At 35.2% G+C, this 23,944-nt stretch overlaps 1 protein-coding gene across 1 annotated transcript; it reads right to left on the bottom strand.

The window, feature by feature from the left end:
* Positions 1-21,909: 21,909 nt before the first annotated feature.
* LOC127143931 (uncharacterized) lies at positions 21,910-23,455 on the bottom strand. The gene is made up of 2 exons (XM_051079235.1): positions 22,836-23,455; positions 21,910-22,450 (listed from the first exon to the last, which is right to left on the bottom strand). Exons 1-2 carry the CDS (start codon positions 23,453-23,455, stop codon positions 21,910-21,912), a joined length of 1,161 nt encoding a protein of 386 aa, XP_050935192.1.
* Positions 23,456-23,944: the final 489 nt, after the last annotated feature.

Genomic DNA, 23,944 nt, shown 5'->3' with positions numbered 1-23,944 from the left:
GTGTAAATTATTATTAAATATTATTATTATTATTATTCTTATTATTATTTAATATATATATATTATATATATATTTATTTTTTTAAAAACCCTAGACACGCCCCCCCCCCCCCCCCCCCCCCCCCCCCGCGCTCCTTCTTTTTCTTCGTCTTAAGCCCTTCACGAAGCCGACGCCGCAGCCGTCTCTCCATCCATTTTTTTTCTTCAGCACTCGCCGCCTCCGTTCCTGTCTCTAACTTCGTCTCCGTCTCTATAGCGGTTCACCTCGCAATGCCGCCAATCGCAGCCGTCCCTATTTTCCTTCTGCAACCGGCCAGCCACCGACGAGATCCTCGAATTGGTCATCCGACCGTCCGCAGCCGATGCCCTCTCCCTCCTTCTTCGTCTCTGCCACCTCCGATGGTTTCTCTCTCCTCATCCCGTGTACTCGACGCAGCCCAGAACACCGAGGTGAGCTGCTCACTTTCGCCGTCGACGTCCCTCATTCAACCGTTGTCGAGTGAAGCAAAGAGCCGTACCCGAGCCGCGACTCCAAGCCGACCCGAGCTGCGAATCCAAACCAAGCTGAGTCGCGTGTTGAGCCGAGCCGCGAGCCACGAGTTGAGCCAAACTGCGAGTCGCGAGCAAAGCCAAGCCAAGCCGAGCAGTGATCCAAGCCGAGCCGCAAGCTGATCCAAGCCGAGTCGAGTCGCGAACTAACCAACCCAAGCCGTGAGCCGAGCCGAGCCGGTCACCTCCAAAGCAAGCCGAGCTCCCTATTCACCGAACCACCTGAGCCTTCTTCCCTCCACCTCGGGTTACGGTGAGCCTTCGGTAAGGATTAATTGGATGAGTTTCCTAATGTTGCTATAACCAATTCGAGTTTAGATTTTGGAATAAGACATGGTCCTACCTTTCGTTCCTTAAAGGTATTAGGGAGTTAACGCTCAAATTCTCGTGTTTCGCGGTAGGCTTAATTGGAGATAGCTCTCCTTTACTCGGGTAAGTTAACAGAGGTTGCTTAGGACCATTTAAAAATGATTTTCACTAGTGTCATCGTTTAAACCCTTGTGATTTCATTTAGGTGGATTCGTTGAGCGTGGACTCGATCAAGGGTCATAGCCAAGTTCAGGTAAGGGATTTCTTACTACTAGACCTCGGATCGAGGTTGAAAACGTAGAAATCCACAGGGAATTATACGTTAGAAACTGTACTGAATGAATTGATGCATGTTTGACCAATACATATCACTTATATGCTCTTGTCTGATTAAAGGTAGCGTGACCGTTAGTTGTTGGTTGTGTGTAATCGTGTGTAATGAGTTGTTTATGAATAGACACCGATGCCCGAATGTTCTGTGTATTGTAGTTGTGTTGGTGGGCTACGTCGTGAGCTGGAATTGTATGTCGGTGGACCTTAAAGTCTTAATGTTAGGTATGTGGTAGTCTATTGTCCGGATACTGGTTATGGAATTTTTGTTGTGGAAGGACTAAGAGTCCGATTCTTATTTGACTAGTTGACTGGATCTAAAGAATGTCACAATGATGTGTGAATTGGATACGCATATAGCAACTGAGGATATAGTTGTTTAAACCTATACTGTCTGACTGGCGAAGCCTATGACGAAATTGTAATATGAACGTTGCCGGAGTGTGACTGTTGTAGAAGGTTTGGTATGGACTGAGGGGTAACGGTTAGCTTAATCTATGGGGTAGTGTACCTTACTGATATGTGTATCCTTCGGGATCACTAGACTGATATGTGCATCCTTCGAGATCAATAGACTGATATGTGCATCCTCCGGGATCACTAGACTGATAAGTGTATCTTTCGGGGTCACTAGACTGATACGTGTATCCTTCGGGATCACTAGACGGATACGTGCATCCTTTGGGATCACGAGACTGATGTGTGCGTTCTACGGAGCCACTAGACTGTTTATGTAGGGTACCCCTGAATAGGAAGTTAACTGTTATTCCCTAACGAGCCCAATAGTGGGTCCCTTTTTCCTCTTTAACTTTTCAGGTAAGGGTACAGCGAAGGGCAGACCGACGAGGGGCAAGAAGGATGCATGAAGGCCATATGGATGCGTCTGGTTTTATTTATGCTTCCGCTGATGTATTTTTTTTGCTACTCGTTATTTTCATTGTCAGATCGAGTCACGGTTAGAATATTTGGTTTGTGATTTTGTGTTTGATGATTTGAGCACTGTATTTTGGAACTCTCGTGAATGTGATTTAAAATAGGGCTCGAAACTGCTTTTGTAATATTTTAAAACGTTTTTAATGAATCGTAACCGGTCCTTTATGAGTTTGTGTGTTTCATGGTTGAGTCTTAGTACTGAGTAGTGACTTCAGCTTAGTCCGGAAAGTTGGGTCGTTACAAATAACTTGCCGCTTTGTTATATTATTGAAAAGACTCCAACATTATAAGGTTTATTTTAATATTATTATTATTATTTTAAGTAAAACAACAGAATGAATTTTTTTATTTGTTCCTTTTGCAAAATTTCTAGTTTTAACATTCACGTAAAAGTTTATTATCTAAAAATAAGTAACACACACCCTGGAAAAGTTAATAAAACTATAAGGTTATTCTATTTTGTTAATTTAAAGAAAATTTAAAAAATTATTCAGTAAAACATATAATAGTTATATGAAGGTTAATTTTCATAAATGTAACAAAACATCAAAATATTTAAATATGAAATATATGAAATAAAAAGTTTATGAAATCGACCATTTCTTAATTTAAATATTCTAAGTTTGCCTTTGCCACTTTTGAATTTCGTGCGTCTCTGATTTATTCCTTCTTTGTTTTCATCTTCTTCAGTGTCGCTGTCTCTTGTTCCCTTCTTCTTCTACAAATTTTCTTTTATATTTGTTTGAAATCTTTATCGTTGTTCTACAATTATTGTTATTATTTTTCATTATACTTCTGCCATTATTATCTTTGTTTTCAATCAATCATCGATCTTGTATTATTTTTTTTCAATGTGTTGTGGACAGAGGTGAACTACGTAATCGTTTACCATAGGACTTTTCAAAACCATCATTTACATGAACTACATGATTGTGTATCATGAACTACACGATCGTGTATCATAAACTATATGATCGTGTATCATAAACTATACAGTCGTGTATCATGATCTAAATGATTGTTTACTAGGACTTTTCACAACCATCGTTTATCATGAACTACTTGATCGTGTATCATAAACTATATGATCGTGTATCATAACCTACATATGATCGTGTATCATCATCTACATGATTGTTTACTAGGGCTTTTCAAAACCATCGTTTATCATGAACTAATAATCGTGTATCATTTCTTACACGATCTTGTATCATTTCCTACATAATCATATATCATGATTGTTTAGAAGAAGAAATACACGTGCGTGTATGGTCGATTAATCGTGTGTTGACTAGGGCATTTTTGGTATTTCCATTGTGGGCTTGTGGGATTTTTTTTGTTTTCAAAATGGTTCTACACAGTGTAAATATCTTATCGGTTTTTTATATTTTTGAAAGAACCCATTATAATTCTATTCTTCAAAATTGAAAAGATTAAATCCATCGTTATCAATTATCTATCGCATTCTCTTGACCTCTTTCTCAATATCTTTCTTTACACATCTTCTCATATAGTATCCCTTATCTTCTTTTCCTTATTTCTTGTTATTTTTAGGTTGGAGGAACAACTACCCTAAAATTATGAGAATCTTTTTTTAATACAAATTCTGGTGGAGGATTTAAGCTTAAGACCTATTGTCCTCAGATACAATCTATTGTCCTCATGTACATACAAATGTAGTTGAACTAAGCTCTCATTGGCTAAAATTATGAGAATCTATCGAAAGAGAATTGAGTCAGGAACCAAACGAATTTTAACCCAATAAAATCCATATTTTTCTCAACTTATTATCTCTTTCTCCTTTTTACTACTATCTAATTTTCTCAAACATCTTGTGTAGCTATCACTTCCCTACTTTCTTTCTATTTCTTTTATGTTCTTATGATTTTCTCCTCATCTCAACCAACCATCTCTCTCTCTCTTTTTTTAATATCAATTCAAAATAAATTTATTCAAAAAAATTGTGATGTAGAAACAATAAAGGTTAATTTTCATAAATATAACAAAACACCAAAATATTTACGGCTTGTGCAACAAAATAAAAAATCCTATGAAGCCGGTAGAATTTTTTCATAAATTTTAGATTTGCCCTTGATATTGCAGACGGTTCATTAATTCTCTTTCTTGTTCTTCTTTGCTATTTATTCATATTCTCTTCCAAACTTCTTCAACTACTCTTCCAGATTTTCTTTCTTCTATTTTTAAACGTTTTATTCGTCTGTTTACATCTCAAGAACATTCAAGATCGTTTAAAAAGAATATTGAGTTCATCTAAATATTAACTTCATCTTCCACATATTTAAGAATATCAAGATCGCTTAAATATCACTATGACATGATCTAAACGATCGTTTACCATGGTCAACACAATCGGTTTAGAGTTGAAGTCATTTTTCACCGTTTAAAAAGAACTACATGATCATGTGGATATGATCTAAATGATGGTTTACCATAGCAAAATGATCGTTTATCATGATCAACAGGATTGTTTATGTTTGAAGCTATTCTCATCATTAAAAAAAGAACTACACGATTAGGTAGATATGATGTAAATGATCATTTATCATAGCAAAATGATCATTTACCATGGTTAACACGATCTTTTAAACATGAGGCTCTTTTTCCATCGTTGAAAAAAGAACTACACAATCAGGTGGATATGATCTCAATGATCGTTTACCATAGAAAAATGATCGTTTAGCATGGTCAACATGATCGTTTAAATTTGAAGCTCTTTTCCCATTGTTAAAAAGAACTAAACGATCGTGTTGATACTACCTACACTACCGTGTATCATTATCTACATGATCGTGTATCATGATTGTTTAGGAGACGATTACACGCGTCCGTGTGGCCGATTTTTGTTATTTTCTATTGTGGCCCTGTGGGCTTTTTTCGTTGTTAGAATTGTTTTATATAGTATAATTATTTTGTCAATTTGTTATATTTTTAAAAAATCTCGAACAATAAACATATGAATAACTATATAGTCACTATTTGAACTCATTATTGACACTAAAATCCACGATTTGAATTTAACCTTCAAACAAATAGGATACCCCGACTTGGCAAAAATAAATCCATCTTTATGTAAGTAAAGTATAAAGTAAATAACCAAACAATTAAGTACTTCACATTTTTTTTCTTGATTTTTTTTTGTGGAAACTTTCATAAATGTAACAAATAACCAAACTATTTACGGCCCGTGTAACAAAGCACATAAAGTTAGCCATTTTTTAAATATTCCAGGTTTGCCCTTCCGTCCTTCTTCTCCATTCGTCTTTCTTTTTTTTTCTTTCTTCTCGTATATATTTTTATCAAACTTTTATTTGGTTGTTCAAGATAGTGTACTGAATATAAAAGACTGAAAAAAATAGCAAAATCTAAAAGATCGTGTAAAAGAATTTTGAAAAAATCATTTAGATTGGAGTAGCCAAATGTAAACGATTGTGTAAAAAAAGTAAACGATTGTGTAAAAAAAATAAATCATTGTGTAGAAAAATCTAAATGATCGTGTACCAAAAGAATTAAAAAATATCTTTTAGCCAAATCTAAACAATTGTGTACCAAATTTTGAGCCAAATCTAAACAATCATGTACCAAAGTTTGAAAAAATATCGTTTAGATTTGGGAATGATCGTGTAACCAAATCTAAATGATTGTGTACCTAACAATAATCAAATCTAAACGATCGTGTACCAATTATATTACCCGCGCGTTGTTGACGGCGTGGTTGACGGGGCATTTTTGCTATTTTGCACGGTGAGCCTGTAAGTTTTTTCTATTTTTGGAATTGTTCTAGATAATGTAAATATTTTGCCGCTTTGTTATATTTTTGAAAAGACCCCTTTTTATAAGCTACTTAATAATATAGGAAAAGAAAAAGAAAATTATAAAAAATAGATCATTTGACAAAATATTAATATTTTATAGAAAAATCAAGTGTAATAAATATTTGTCTTTTAGTGATTTTGTTTTAAGGAGTGTAAATAGTTTGTCAAATTTTTCTATTTTTGGAAAAACCCAAAAAAAAAACTCTAAAAAATTTGAATAAATATTTCATAAAATTATATATCAAAATATGATACAATACAAAGGTAAAAAAAAATATAGGATAAATGATTACTATTATATTAGGGAAGAAGTAGATTACCCATTAAATTGCCCTTTAAATCTTTAGCCTCTCTTTACCCTGATTTAATAGATGGAAATAAATGCTTTAATTAGTTAATGGAACTTGTGCAAGTTTTCAATCTATAATTCATCAAGATTAAAGCATAATGGTGATATCTTTTATACGTATATAAATAAAAGTAAAAAACAATGGTATTTTGATATCTTATGAAAAATTAGATGTAGTATTTGGAGGAGTAGCACACATCTACTGTAATGCCTAGATTTAGAAAAGGGAGTTTCGTTGAAGAAGAGAGGTATCGATGAGTGGAATGATCCTTCTAAAATGAAAAGAATGATTATTCTAAAGATAATGTTTAAAGGGAATGAGCGTTTGAGAGAAGGTGATGAGAGAAGAGTTGTTGTGGCAAAGAAGTTCTATCGCAAGAAGAGTTAGACAATCTGGTGAAGTAACACGAAGCGAAGTCTGAAAAGAAGTAGGCGATTGTGGTCTGTAGTGAGAAAGAGAAAGCGCGAAAGAAAAATGTAGGAAAAAGAGTTAGATTCTTGAAAAGGAGAGGACGAGGAAGTGTTTATTTTCTCGAAAAGATATGGTTAGTGTCTCGAGGGAATGTCTAATCTTGAGTTGACTGTTGGCTTATGTTTCAAGCTTGCATTTGGCTGCATGCTGCGACAAGGTAATAAGGTGACATGTGTAAAGTTGTAATTTGGAACTGGTGGGTAAAGAAAGTATCCGGTCTAAAGGATTAGTATAAATAGGGGTGGAGGCCTTAAAAGAAGTTCTATTATTTGAAGGTTTTGTCAAGAGAGTGCAAGGAGTTGAGTTGCTGCTAGGGGAGTACTAGACGAGGAGAGGCGTTCGGGGAAGAAGAGGATCAAAAATTTGCGTGTGTGACCTTCTTACACTAAACACTCTTGCGTGAGTGACCCTTCTTAGACTAAACACTCCTACATGAGTTACCTTTTTAAGTTAAAACACTCATGCATGAGTGAGTTGTAAACTAAATATTTTGTAATTGTTTTCTTAATAGATTCTTTTTGAGTCAGAGTTATGCATAATGCCTTATGTATCTCTTTGTGTTATTACTAATGTTATTGTTGTTTGAAAATAGAAAACTACTGCTTTCTATTCTCTGATTGTGATGAATGTGTGCAAACCGTTAGTCTTATTCCTATCAAGTGAGCAGTATGATTATGTGGGATGCACGATCGGTGCAACAAGAAATGAATCAAAAAACTTTCCAGATGTTATAGATGGAGTGAACATCACAGTAGCTCAATTGCAAGATACTGCTGAGAGTGAATCGCAGTAGGCTTAGCGAGGGGAAGGATTCATGTTCTTGGTGGAAAGGAATAAGAGAAGCTAATGTGATGTTTCTGTGATTTATGAAAGGAGGTGTTTGAAGACGTGTTTGAGAAACACAAATGAATTTATGCTTGACTTATATTCCCAAAAAGGTTTTCTAAAATCTTTACTCATTAAGTATTTGACTTGCGTGTTTAAGTTTTCATTCCTTAAGTGTTTAAGTGTTGCAGCCATGTAAGGAAAGGTAAGATGTGTTGTGACGCAAAAAAGTGGATGAAGTTATCTGTCTTTTGATGGTCTAAAGTTATTATGTTTAGACAGGGCTGCATCCTAGTTCTGTGTGTGGGATGAGTCTTGTCTTTGAGATGGGTTGTCGTGTTTCGCGAGTATGCTTGTCCAAGGCGTTGTTCGCCAATGGCCGCATGCTCGAACATCCTCAAACCACCTTATCTTTATGTTTTGTACTTAGTTTAGGCTATTGCTTTCATTTTTTTGTCGCCGACCTAGGAAATGACGTTTGGACATTTTCATATGCAAGCTTGCCAAAGCTAAAAATGTTTAAAATGTACTATAGGAGAGACATAGTAATTGAATTCTTGACCAAACATTGTACTCTTTGCAATCTAAGATTTTTTTTTGCAATTGACAATCTTCAATGCTTTCTTTAACGATGTCTTCAATCATTTTCTTTCTCTCTCACATTTTATTAAACAATTTTCTCTCAAAACGTGAAGGGAGACTACATTGTACCGTGAGTTTATCTGCAACTTTCAAATTTCATACGAATGACTTGTTCACCGAGTTAGAACAAGTGCTGCACAATCGTCCATCTCGTGCTTGAAAAGTTGTGATTGTGAAAAGTGGTATCAGAGCTTTGTTAGCTCATTGGTTAAGCGAGATGCAATTATGTCGATAATTAAACAATTGTGAAAGTTGCAACCTAGGCGATTGACTGAGATTGAAGAGCAATTCTTGTATCTGAGAGAATTGCCAAACAAAGTAAGATTTCTCTAGACCTGACTAGACAGGTTGGAAGAAAAAGTCAAAGAAATAAATGCCTTGAATGTCAAGTAGACGAATAACCATAAGTGAATTGATATTGAGGGTTGATTCGTTGCAACATAAAACATCTAAAGTAGGTTATTTTGAATGTGGAAGTAGTTATTCGAGTTTTGTTGTCCACATGAAGAACGCATTGAAGAGCTTGACTGTTCCCAAAAGACCATAGTAAAGTTGTTCAGCGATCTGTTAAACGACTTTAGAGCAACGATCGAGACAATCAAGGCCAAGATGGCCAAGATGAAAATGCAAGTAAATTTAACAATAAGAACAGTGGGGAACCAAACTCCAAATCAAGTATATAGTATTTCGAGCAAGCTCAAGATCCCGGAACCCAAAACCTTCAATGGGAACCGTGATGCTAAAGAGCTTGAAAATTTCATCTTCGATATGGAGTAGTAATTTAAGGCTAATGGAACTAATTCTGAAGAAACCAAGGTGACATTAGCCTTAATGCATCTCTCTGATGATGTTAAACCCTGGTGGATGTCGAAAGTGAACGATGTCCAAAATGGTTGATGTACCATTGATACGTGGGAAGATCTTAAGAAAGAACTAAGGACTCAGTTCTTCCTTGAAAATGTTGAATTTATTACTAGAAGAAAACTACGGGAACTCAAAAACACGGGAACCTTGAAAATATGTGAAATAGATCTCCAGAGTTATGTTGGACATTCAAGACATATCAAAAAAAGATAAAGTATTTTGCTTTATAGAAGGGCTCAAGCTGTGGGCCAAGACTAAGTTCTACGAACAGAAAGTTCAAGATCTTGCCTCTGCTTTTGCTGTTGCAGAGAGATTGTTTGACTGTGGTGGCGACCAAGGGTCCCAAAAGAAGAATGTAACCACACCGAATCCTCAGAATAGGATCTCTAAACCTAATTCTCCAAGAAACTTCACGAACTATAGAAACCCATACCTCAAGCTCTAGTACTCCTCGAGGAGCACATAAATTAAATTTGAATCAAACAAGACCTATTTCTTGCTTCTTGTGTAAAGGCCCCCATCATGTAGCTGAATGCCAACACTAAGGCTCGCTGATAGCTTTGAAGCCTTCTTACAGTGTCCTGACGATTCAAAGGCAGAAAATTCTTATTGAAAATTCAAAAAAAGATATCTCACCAAAAAGATGCTTTCGAAAAGGGACTCGTGTTTGTTGACACAGTCATAAACTCCAAACTCGCAAAGAGTACCATAGTAAACTCCGGTGCAACTTATAACTTTATTTCTGAACAAGAAGCACACCAATTGGAGTTGAAAATCGAGAAACACTTAGGCAAGATGAAAGTTGTTAATTTCAAAGCCTCGCCAATTGTTGGTGTATAGAAAAATATTAGGCGAGTGGAGAGGAGATGTTGATTTAGTCGGTCCACATGGATAACTTTAACATAGTATTCGGTATGAAATTCCTCTTGTAACATAAAGTCATTTTCATGCCAATAGATCAATGTATGGTAGTAACGAGCATAATCCGACAATGGTCAAAGCAAAGATCAAACAATCGAGTAGGGTGAGAATGATTTCAACCTTGCAACTGAAAAAGGGCCTCAGTAGAGAAGAGTCGACCTTCATGGCCATCCCATTGGTGGATAAACAAATGGAAACTGGGACTATCCTAGTAGAGATCCAGAATGTTCTAAATGAATATATTGATATCATGCCACCTGAACTGCCAAAGACACTGCCTCCTTGACGAGGGATTGATCAATAGATTGAGCTTGTCCCAAGAACCAAGCCTCCAGTAAAAAATGCTTATTGAATGGCTCCACCTGAGTTAGCTGAGCTCAGGAAATAGTTGGACGAGTTGTTGGTTACCAAATTTATCAGACCTGCCAAAGCGCCCTATGAGGCCCCTGTGCTGTTTCAAAACAAGAAAGATTAGACACTCCGACTATGTATAGACTACCGAGCTTTAAACAAGGTTATAGTTCGAATTCGATATGTGCTCTCAATCATAAATGATTTGTTTAACGAATTGAATGGATTTCAGTACGTCGATCTCTGATCAAGCTACTACTAAGTTCGGATAGCACGGGGAAAAACCGAAAACTACGTGTGTAACAAGGTATGGGGCCTTTGAGTCCATTATAATGCTCTTCAACTTGACAAACCCCCCCACAACCTCTTACACATTTATGAATAAGGTATTCCACAAGTATTTAGATCAGTTTGTGGTGGTCTATCTCGACGACATTGTGGTTTTCAATTCTAGCCTTGAAGAACACCAGGTCCATCTTCAGTTAGTCTTTGAAAAGCTCCAGCAAAATCAGTTGTATGGTAAGAAAAAGAAATATGGTTTTGCTCAACAACGTATCAATTTTCTAAGTCACATGATCAAATGTTGAAAGATTCGAATGAATAAAGATAAGTTTCGAGCTATTAAGGAATGGAGAGCCCCTACTTCCGTGACAGAGTTACTTCCCTTCCTTGGATTGGCTAATTATTATCACCGATTCATTGAAGGATTCTTAAGAAGGGATGCATTGTTGACAGAGTTGTTAAAAAAAGGTACAACTTGGAGATGGCCAGTTGAATGTCAAACTACTTTTGACGAATTAAAGGTGACAATGACGAGGGGTCTTATCCTTGGATTGGTTGATGTATCTAAGCCGTTTCTAGTTGAGACCGACGCGTCAAACTTTGTCTTTGGAGGTGTCCTTACCCAAGAAGGCCATCCAATAGCTTACAAAAGCCATAAGCTTAATAATGTTGAAAGGAGGTATATTGTCTCTAAGAAAGAAATGCTTGTTGTGGTCCATTATCTGTAGGTCTAGAGGCAATATTTACTAAGATCACCATTTGTGGCGAAATTTGACAACAACGCTATCTGTTACTTCTTCAGCCAGCCTAAGTTGACCACTATGCAAGCGAGGTGGTAAGAATTTTTGGCTGAATTTGATTTCAAGTTTGAGCTCAAAAGAGGAACCAAAAATCAAGCTGCCAATGCTCTCAATTGTAAATGGCAGCATGCGACCCTATGTATGCTAGCTCCCATGCATACGAGTAAATTTGATGCATCGATGCACAATATCGTGAAGGAGTTCATTCAAAAGGATCCCTCTATCCAAGCTATTATTTCTCTAGCCAAAGCCTGCAAAACAAGATAGTTTTGAGTTGAAGAAGACTTGTTATTGATGAGAGGAAACCGATTGTATGTTTCGGGAGCAGGTGATTTAAGGAAAAAGTTATTGCACGAGTGTCATGACACGTTGTGGCCAGACCATCTTGAGTGGCAAAGGATGTATGCTCTATTGAAGAAAGGCTACTTCTGGCCTAACATGCGAGATGACGTCATGTAGTACGCAAAAACGTGTCTCATCTGTCAAAAAATAAGATCGAGAAATCAAAAGCTGTTGGACTTCTCGAACCATTGCTTGTTTTGATGAAATCGTAGGAAAGCATCTCCTTGGACTTCATTACACATCTCTCGAAGATGGGTGACCTTGAGGCCAGATTGGTTATCATCGATCGGTTCTCGAAGTACGACACTTTCATTCCCACTACTAAACTATCTTCTGTAAGTATGTCGTGAATTTGTCGAGAGTATCAATGAGCATCGTGAGCGACCAAGATGGTAGATTCATGGGTACCTTTTGGACCGAGTTATTTACTTTCTTAGGGAGAAGCCTGAACATATCCTCAAGCTCCTACCCTAAGACTGATGGCCAGATAAAATGATTCAATTGTATGCTCGAGGAATATCTGGGCTATTTTATTGACGCGAGACAAAAAAATTGGGTCCAGTTATTGAATGTGACTCAATTTTGTTTTAACGCTCAAACTCGCTCGTCAACGGGGAAGAGCCCCTTCAAAATTGTAAATGGAAGACAACCCTTGTAGCCTCATATTGTTGACCATCCTTATGCAAGGAAAAATTCACAAGTTCACAACTTTACAAAAGAATGGAAACAGACTACAGATATCACTCGAGATTACTTAGAGAAAGCCTCGAAGAGTATGAAAAAGTGAGTTGATAAGAAGAGGAATCCTCTCGAGTTTTTTTGTAAGAGATCAAGTCCTCATCAAGTTGAAAGCGAAGCAAATTCGATTCAGAGGGTATAAGGACCAATGCCTCGTCAGAAAATATAAGGGGTCTGTGAAAGTCCTAAAAAAAATAGGAAATGTATCGTATAGGGTGGTGTTACTTGCATGGATGAAAATCCAACTAGTAGTTCATGTAAGCAACTTAAAACCCTACCATCAAGACCTTGATGACAAACATGGCAATGATTGTGTACGACCATCTGTCGAGCTGAAGTAGAAGGAAGATAGAGAAGTTGAAGAGATCTTTGCTGACAGTGTAAGGAAAGGTAGAAGGCCCATAAGGAGAATCCATGAATTCATGGTCAAGTAGTCTTCCCCGTGGAAGAATGTAACACCCTAAGAATTAAGATAACTTTAGAGTTAATTATCTTTATTTTGTTTAATTAGATTTAATTTATTGGACATTATTTTGAATTCATTTAATAAGAATTATTTGATTTTTGTGAGAATTGAAACTAATTAAATATTTGTTGGATGGATATTTAATTAGTTAGTGGTTTTTGCATGGTGTTTGTTGAGATTTTGATTAAATGGTAGGTTAAGAGGATTTAGTGTTGTTGAAGTTGAATTAAATTAAATAATTATGGATGTTATTTAATTAAATTGTAGAGTGTTTGTTGGAGATTTGATAATTATATGTATATGTGGAAATATATATATATATATTTATTATGTGAAAGGAAGAAATAATTATATTTGTTGAAATATAATTATTTAAAGAAAAGATAATTGTATTTTGGAGAAAAGATATTTATTTAGGGAGAAAAAGGAAAATAATTATATTTTGGTTGTAAAAGAATAATTATTTTGGAGAAAGATAAACAATAATTAATATTGTGAAAGATAATTAATTATTTTGGAGAAAGATAAATAATAATTAATTATTGTGGAAGATAATTAATTATTTTGGAGAAAGATAAATAATAATTAATTATTGTGGAAGATAATTAATTATTTTGGAGAAAGATAAATAATAATAATTATTGTGGAAAATAATTAATTATTTTGGAGAAATTTCAACAAAGTACGAGTTTTAGGACACAAATTTCAACAGGTTAGGGTTTGGTTACCACTACAGTTAGTGTTATACGCGTTAAATGCGACTTGACGTTATAACATCGTTGTTTGATTTTTCTAGGCGGCGCGCAATCATTTCTTTTGATTTGAATTTGAATTTGACGTTTCACATCCTCCGAAACCCTAAATAACCCATGGACTTTCATTTTATACACTAAGCTTCACGAGGAATTCTTAATGCATAACACATTTGGAAATTAGACCTCGCTCACATAATGGTTTTATCACGAAGACCTTAATCTTATCGCCTAATTGTTATGCAATAGAACTCGCAGCTTTCCTAACTTGTCAAAATTTTCTAAACTACAAATCACTAAAGAAAAATAGCAAAAGAAATAATTACAAGAAAGCTATAAAAAGAAATAAATAAAGGAGAGTTATACACATAAATAATATAATAAAAAAAAAGTGCTTATGCATTTTGCATTGTAAATAAAGAAATTTATAAGTTACAAAAACATCTAGAAGTTCAGATTCTCGAATATGGGCAACTTGGTCTCATCGCAATCAGTGCTCTACATAGCCATCCTAACGTGATGTCTCTTTCTGAACAACTTTGATCATTTGCTACATGACTCTCTACTCCAACATCACTCATCGCAATAAGTCCCTACTAAAATTGCTCATTGCAATGTTACAATTGATCGTTTGGTCCTTTCATCGCATAGTCAGTTAAGATTAGGTGTCTTGCTGGCTTATCACATGGACATTTTCTTTGACGCCTTAGTAAAAGTTCTTTTCTATAAGAGATTAGACATTTTCTAACTCAAGGTGTTTGAGGTACTTAGTTTCATTTGCATTTAGTCACATCAACTAAAGTTTCTCTTATTAGAGTAGAAAGATTCACTCAATCTCTAGGATGAGTCCATGCATCACCAATTACTCTAGTACCATAAATTTTTTTACACGATCTTCAACTGAACGTGTGAGTCACCAGAATTGATTGTTTTGCACAAGATCAAGGTAAAAGCTTAACTCTAATTTTGGAAGACAAATTCTCGTGTTTGTTCTTACACGAAAACTTGCTTGTTATTCTCTTGTTTGTTCATTGACATTCATATGTGCAAATGTTCGTGGATATGTCATGCTAAAGCTCTAATTGAGCGACTTATCAGGCTAGTGGAATAGTCTTATATGCGGTAAAAGATGTAATTCCTACCTATGCGTTGCTAGTTTCCAAACAATCACTAGTGGAAAAATCGTCTACAATGACAGTTAAATGCTGTCATTAAAAGTTTTCGTGACAGTTTTTTGCAATCATTGATGCAGGAGTCATGGAAAGTATTTTATGATAGTTGTAAAAAACTGTCACAAAATACGATTTTCGTGACATATAATAAATGTCACGAATGATATATTTTATGACAGATTATAACTGTCATTATTTACTTACGATGACAGTTAATAACTATCACAATTTACATTTTATGACAGGTTGTAACTGTCATTATTTATTTTCGATGACAGTTAATAACTATCATTGTTTATATTTTATGACGGAGGATAACTGTCATTGTTAATATTATACGACTGACATTAAATGTCATTATATATGATTTATGACCCTTTTTAATGTCATTATTTAACTTACCATGACTTTAATTAAATATCAATAAAACTTTTTCGATGACAGATTTATTTTTCAATTTAAATGTCATATTTGTGTATTTAGTCACTGTTTTCAATAGCCCTCTTTTTTATCGAATCCTGTTTTTCTTGTCACCCTGTCATTACAAATACCACTACAGACCAATACAAAACGAACAAACTTTGTAATATTGCTTTAATTGTTGGTACAAATGTGTTTTTGTATGAACAAACTATTTAAATAACTACATTTAAACAAAAAAAATTCCTAACAACCTACAAAAAAGCCTATACATCAATGAATTTGCGTAAATATGGCTTCATTGCTCCAATGGATTGTCGCAAAACCTAATAAAATAAGAGAAGGGAAAAAAATGATTCAAGAAGACTCATTTACCCAAATAAACACATCACATTCACTTCATGACGAACAACACACTTCAACAACATAGAGCACAAACTAAGATAAATTACATACACACTTCAACAACACTTCATGATCAACAAAACACTTTAACAACACTTCATAATCAACAACACACTTCAACAACAATTTTTTATCAACAACACACTTCAACAACACTTCATGATGAACAACATTTCTTCAACAACTAACTTTTATCAACAACACACTTCAACAACATAGAGCACATACTTAGCTAAATTATATACACACTTCAACATCAACAATAAACTTTTTTTATCAACAACACACTTCAACAACACTTCATGATCAACAACACACATCAACAACACACTTGAACAACATAGAGCACATACTTAGCTAAATTACACACACTTCAAGATCAACAACACACTTGAACAACACTTATTTATGAACAACACACTTCAACAACATACTTCAACAACATAGAGCACATACTTAGCTAAATTACATACACACTTCAAGATCAACAACACACTCCAACAACATTTTTTTATCAATAACACACTTCAACAACACTTCATGATCAACAACACACTTGGACAACATAGAGCACATACTTAGCTAAATTACATACACACTTCAACATCAACAACACACTTGAACAACACTTATTTATGAACAACACACTTCAACAACATAGAGCACATACTTAGCTAAATTACATACACACTTCAAGATGAACAACACACTTCAAGATGAACAACACACTTGAACAACACTTATTTATGAACACACTTCAAACAACATACTTCAACAACATAGAAAGTCATACTTAGCTAAATTACATACACACTTCAAGATCAACAACACACTTCAACAATATAGAGCATATACTATAACTAAATTACATACCCACTTCAACATCAACAACACACATCAATGGCTAAAAGTAAGAAAATTGATCGAACGATGCACTAGTACAAAGTACAAAAGGAGAGAAAACCAACCTATTGAATGAAAATGGATTATGAAGTGCTGGGATTTGAAGTAGAAGGCTGAACATGGCAGCTGTATTTTCCTCCAGCACTGTATTTTCCATGGAAGCTCGAACACAAAAATATGTGACAAAGTATATGACAAAATATGTGACAAAATTTGTGACAAAATTTCTTATCCTAAGCACAATGTACGTGCTTCCCTACAAACTCAGCCCACTCAGACCTTATACAATCAATGTCATCCTGTGTGTAAGCACGAGGTGAATCTTTCATCTGTAGACAATAAAGTGGTTCCAAATGAGTTTCATTTACAAAAAAGTTTATATGCACGCTAGTTTTATAATTGTTATTCTTACTATCTGTATGATAGAAGTACTCGTTGACATTATGATGTCACGCATGAACCGCATCACGTAATAACCACATTCTACTACTCCTGATTGCTTAGGACACTGGAGATACACATACAAATGACTTGACCTATGTTAGAAATATGAATTAATTTACAACCCATACCAACATAGATATTCACATACCTTCATGACCCTTCAATTTGGGTTTTTCTTGTTCATTAAGTTGAACGACCTACAGAACAATATTGGAGTTTGAACTACTTAAACTATTGTCTCATTAAGAAAAAAGGAAGTAAAGGTAAAAGTAAGTATGACATACCTTTCAACTACTTCGGTTACATCTGGGTCAATACAGTTTTTCAAAGGGTCTATCCAAAAGGCAGCACCCTTCGTAAGGTTTATTACAACCAATGTCCAATGATTCCTAAATATATGTGTCAATAAATAATACTACATCTTAGACAACCGTAAGCACAATTCGTATCAATAACTTTAGGTTATGGACATACCCAGAATTGTAAGGAATCAGTAACAGTTGATCGTAATCTGTTCCAAGTAATCGTGCAGTCAACAATTGGGCTCGTTCTTCTTTAGAACTCCCACAACTAATCGACGCAGCATCAACGAACTTGTATAGATTCAAAGTTCTTAATGATTCCATACGTGTATATAGATACCTATGAGTCCATTACAAAGACATTGAAAGAAGATAAATATCAAACAAACTTAAAAAGAGTAACACTGTAATAACATATCTTACATTATGTACGCATCAAGGGAAGCGGTAGCTATTGGTCGCATAGATGTGAAATCCTTCAACGACTCTATCATTATGCAACATTTTCTTCGGACCAAAATACGTCATATGGTGTGGTGATTTGAATTGCTGATCCCATATGTTCAACCATTCGTAGTAAGAACCGTAGTGCAACTGGAGCATTTTGAATTGGTGTCAGTGCGAATGTGCTCACATCCTTAGTAAATTCCTTATAGTCCATCTACAAAAGATATTGCAATTAGGGTTAATACAAAGTGCGACATATATATCCTTCAATGAAAATTTCATTACCTTTATATTGTTAGTAATGACAAGATCACGTGGCCACAATATGTGTGAACCAACTTTCTGAGACATTTTGTACATCCCTTGCTCTGATGGAATGGAAATTGCACAATCCCCATCCACCACGACATCTACTGCCACTTTAACATTGTCACCTTCTATATTTGAATCAATTATGGTCCCCCATGCAACGACACGATCTTTCGTTTCAAATGCCAACTTGCACGGGGTTTCAACCTATTTAGAAGACTTTGTCAAATATGTATATCTCACAAAAGTTTAATTACTAAATCAATTACTTTGGATTCACTAACCTTCATTATATCTAACGTCACACCTTCCACCTCCTCATCGTTCTTCACTATGTTGACTTTTACGAATCCAAGTCAATTGTTGGGACAGTATACACATAAAATATGTAACCTTATGGATTAAAGGTCTTTAGAAAAACATACTTTTATGTCTTCATTCAATTCAACAACATCTTCTATGTCTTTTTCTGATTCTAATTCATTTGATAGATCTTCCAAATCATTCACATTTTCAGCCCCTTCCATGGATGATTTTTCTTTAGAACTCATACCTGATTCTTCTTTTAAGTCGCTTACGCAATCATCCTTCTTTTTCATTTTCAACAATTCCTCCTCCAACTCTTTTATTCTTTTCGCCATTTGATCGTGCTCTTTAGAAGTGGCCTTCTCATCCTCTTTTTCATTTGCTTTTTGTTGTGTTGCGGTATGAAAGTACTTTTTCTTTATGACATACTTCCCCACACCCCGGAGTATTCCAGGACGATCCTTACCACCCAAAGCCCTTGTTAGAATATCCCCATCACCGAAAGCATTAGTCGTATTTTGGGTGGCTACAAGTTCATCCTACAAAAGTGCGAAGGAATGGAATTTAGTACTTGTTTATACAAAAAAAAGTAGAAAAAATGCAAGGACTTACTATAAGATTCACCACTTCCTTCGTCTCTTCATCCCGAATTTATCACTTACGATTTATTCTAGCTTGTTTCCAAACTATGGATCAATCAATTTGATTCGATGACGATGCTTTTTATTTATAGTTAAAACACGAAGCGAATGTTGAAGAATGTGGCAAAAGAGTATCTATAACACAATAAGATATTTAGAATTACATATAATCCTACAACAACTTAAAGAAAATCAGCTTACCAACTCCTCCATAAGATTTGCATACCCCTTCCTAGAGGTTCTATGGTTGTACTTATGTTTCTTCCATTTCTCCTTCCCATTTTCATTCTTTTTCTTTACATTTCATTATACAAATTTAATCAATTAGCATATGAAGCTTATAAAATTGCAATTCAAATTTAAAGAAGGATCGGAAGCGTTATACTTACTTTGAAGTCTTCCTTCAACCGAGATGCAACAAACTCAGTCCAATGTTGTTGATCTATGAAGGAGTACTCATTCGGCGAGAATTTCAGTTTTTCAACATCATCCAAAAATGGCAACACATATGTTGTCGTCAATCTGTACTTGAATTGACGAAAGCATACCCCAGCGTTCTGAATAATAGTCTTCTTTGATCGAGGGTCTACCACAAATTCGGCCTACATAATATTCACATAACATGTTACATAGCAAAATAAATGGATAGTGTACCAAAGTTCAAAAACTCATGCCAATTGTTACCTCTATTAGTTCAAATATTTTGTCCTTTATTTCCTTTGGCACCATAGGCCAATCAGAGTATGTAATGGGAACATGAAACCGCACAGTCATTCCTATAAAACTCTTTAGTTTCGTTGCATTTTGACCAATTGCTTGACCCAACTCGTTGTACTGAATCACTAGTTTTTTACCCTCACTCCTAACACGAGTTATTTCTTTCATTTCAGTTGGACCACGTTTTCTTTTTTGTGTACTACTTTCTCCTTTTTCCTTCGGTGTAGCAACATCCCATGAATCAACCATATCTACGATACTGATGTAATAGTAAAAGAAGAAACGGTTAGTAATAACCATAATTACAGTACTAATGGAATAGTATGAAAAATAATTAGATTCGAAATAGAACACATAGTACTTTAGCAAATTGTTCTTTCAAACGCTAACACCATGATTAACTCATAATAATAATAATAGAACACATAGTACTTTAAATATGGCAAATAAAATACTTAATAATGTTCAAAGTTGTAAGAAAACGTCGTGAACATGAAATAAGTTTGCTTCATAACAGTAGGGTTCGTATTTCCAATTGGCTTTGTCCTGCAAATAAACAACGACGATCATTATCATTAAACATAACCAAAAAAGGACATCCAAAGAGACTTTAATTACTTTACATACCTATGAAAGTCAAGTGGTAACCCATGTGCCTTCACAGTCAAGTCTAGTGTATGTATCCCCACTTTCATCAATGTCACTTGTTGAATTCCATTTTGAGATTGGGGGGTAGTGCGGCAACATATCTCCAAGGTCATCATTAGCACATTTGTACGAAAAGTCTTTTTGTAGTGGCATTACAACAACCGACCATCTTGGATCAACAAGATCTGAGACATAAAGACTTGTTTTCGGTGTGGCAATAATGAAGGAATCTGAAGAATGTCCAATTGGACTAAGATCAACCAACGTGAAATGAAGATCGTCTGTTCCAACACCAGTCTTATTTTCAACCCATTTGCATTTGAAAAGAACAGTACTTAACGTATTGTAACTAACTTCCCAAATGTCTTCAATGATCCCATAGAAAAACATGTCACCAATCACTGGATTTTTGTCCTTCGCACTAGACACTTGCATTGTCGTTGCCACTAACATAATCCCATTATTTTGAACAGTTCGATGGTCATCACGGGACTTAGTGTGGTAAGAACATCCGTTAACCATATACCCTTCATACGTCATTACACCACAATTGGGGCCATGTACAAGCCATCGTATTGTGTTCGAGACTACCTTTCCTTCATGTAATTCACACATCACCTATTCAAAAAAAGAGTAACATGTTGGGACTGGTAAGCAATAACAATAAAACAACATGGATTTGAAGTATTCATTCACCTTATCTCGTATCCATGCACCGAATGATGGATTATGTTCAACTTGTAACTACTGTTCATTTTTTGCTCTTCTTGGGTTTTCAATTTTGAGATGGTTCATATGTTCTCTACAAAATAGGTAATAAATATAAATTATGTGTTGTGAAGGGTAATTTAATGGTGTTAGTGTATGATGATAAGAAATCATACTTTATAGATGATGTACTTCTTCAGTGTTCTGTAAAATGTGAAGATGTGCTTACTTCAATTACTACATATCAGGGCGGACATAGGTTTCCGCTGACAACGGTCTATCGATTTGTTTGTCTTTCCTTGAATTTAGTGATCCAAGACCAATTGGATCTAATCCAGAAAGGAAGTCCGAACAGAATTGAACAGCCTCTTCACATACTTGTGCTTCTGCAATACATCCTTCAGGTCGATTTCTATTACGAACAAAAATTTTCAACACTTTCATGTATTTTTCAAATGGGTACATCCTCCGCAAATATACAGGACCACAAAGTTTTACTTCTCTCACAAGATGAACAACGAGATGAACCATAATTGTGAAAAAAGAATGTGGAAAATACTTCTCAAGATTACATAAAGTCATAACTATATCTTCTTGTAATGCATCAAGCTCTGATACGAAGAAACTTTTAGCACAAATAGCATTGAAGAAAAAACACAGTCTACTTATAGTGTATCTCACATTCTTCGGTAGGATTGAACGTATCGCAATTGAAAGCAATTGTTGCATTTAAACATGACAGTCATGCGATTTAAGGCCATTAATTTTTAAGTCATCCAAAGAGATGAGACTTCTAATATTTGATGAATATCCTTCTGGAACTTTAATTTCAGACAAAGTCTTACAAAACCGATACTTCTCTTCTCTTGACAAAGTATAACATGCTGCAGGTATGTAAGTTTTATTACCTATAACCATTGGTGCCAATTCTGGTCTTATATTCATCTCCACTAGATCAAGTCTACTATTCATCCCATCTTTACTTTTGCCCGATATATCAAGCAATGTTCCTACTATATTCATGCATACATTCTTCTCAATATACATTATGTCCAGACAATGTCGTACTTGCAAGTTCTTGTAATATGGTAGTTCGAAGAAGCTTGATCTTCTTTTCCAATAGTCATTGCCACCTTCGTTATTGTTCTTGCCACACTTCTTCCCACAAGAAAATATCATTTCTTTGAGTTTAAAGTAGATGGCCTCTCTTGACAAAGGCTGTGGAGGATTTCCATGCTCTTGCTTACCATCAAAATTCTTTTTCTGTAATCTATAAGGATGATGTCTTGGCAAATATTTCCTGTGTTCGATATATACATTTTTTTTCCATGTTGTAGTCTGATTGAAGTAGTCTCTTCTCCATATATTGGACAAGCCTTAAAACCTTTGACACTACACCCACATAAATTATCGTATGCAGGAAAATCATTGATAGTCCACAATAAGACGGCTCGCAAAGTGAAATATTCTTCTTTATACGCATCAAAACGCCGAACCCCTTCTTCCCATAAAATTTTGAGATCATCAATTAAGGGTGCTAAATAGGTGTTGATATCATATCCCGATTGCTTCGGATCTGATATTAACATTGTGAACATCAAATGTTTTCTTCTCATACACAACCATGGTGAAAGATTGTATATTATAGTAATAACTGGCCAACAACTATGTTCGACGATAAATCTCCAAATGGGTTAATTCCATCAGTCGACAAACCTAAACGAAGATTTCTTGGTTTTGACCCAAATGTTGGCCACATGTGATCTATCAACCTCCATGATGGAGTGTCAGCCGGATGTCTCATAATACCATCGACGTTTCTATCCATCGCATGCCAACGCAAGTTTTTAGCATTCTCTAAGTTCTTAAACATTCTTATAAATCTTGGAACTATTGGAAAATACCACATCTGCTTGGCAGCCACTCCACGGCTTTCCTTTGTTGAGTTTTTATTGATCTTCCACCTTGACAAACCACACTTAGGAAACTTTGTCGAGTTTGCATACTCTTTTCTATACAAACAACAATCGTTAGGACATGCATCAATTTTTTGGTAACTCAGTCCTAAGGCACCAAGTGTTTTCTTCGCTTCGTATAAAGAAGTTGGTATTTTGTTGTTTTCAGGTAGGAGATCACTTATTATGGACAACAATTCAGAGAAGCTAGTGTTACTCCAACCATATCTAACCTTTAAGTTGTACGATCTCACGAGGGCTGACAACTTCGTGAATTTCTTACATCCAGGATATAAGGGTTTCTTTGCATCATCAAACATAGTATCAAAAGTATTGAATGTATTACAAGATTCGTCATGAGGGATTGAAACATGTTTACTGTATTAAATAAATCGTCGTGTTCATATTTTTCATCGACTGTATTTTCCATTTTATTGCTAACGGTCTCTGAGTTCAAATCTTCACCATGCCAGAACCATATTTTGTAACTTTTATCAATTCCATTGGCATACAAATGATACCGAACTATTGAGACATCCTTAAGTAAACGATTCCCGCATTTCAAACATGGACATCTTATCGAATTAGAACCTTTGGCATGAGAGAAACCAAATTGAATAAAACTTTCAACTCCTACATCATATTCTCTAGACATCCTATTTTCCATCATCCATGATTTGTCCATTTTGTAGATGTTACAAACACCAAATCTTCTATAATTGCCCTTTACACAAACCTGGGTTACAAAAGAGATGGATGACAATTGTAGAAGCATGTCCAAGTGAAAGATTCATTAATGTATGACAAGG

Source organism: Cucumis melo, chromosome 11 (assembly GCF_025177605.1).
Source record: "Cucumis melo cultivar AY chromosome 11, USDA_Cmelo_AY_1.0, whole genome shotgun sequence".
NCBI lineage: Eukaryota > Viridiplantae > Streptophyta > Magnoliopsida > Cucurbitales > Cucurbitaceae > Cucumis > Cucumis melo.
This window is presented reverse-complemented; position numbering and strand designations above follow the sequence as displayed.

What these genes read in the sequence shown, in the direction of transcription:
- LOC127143931 (XM_051079235.1), bottom strand. Translation starts at nt 23,455, where the DNA reads ATGTTTGATGATGCAAAGAAACCCTTATATCCTGGATGTAAGAAATTC. An exon ending in TCGAACATAGTTGTTGGCCA is followed by an intron (nt 22,451 to 22,835) that starts GTTATTACTATA and finishes TCATCCTTATAG; the next exon opens with ATTACAGAAAAAGAATTTTG.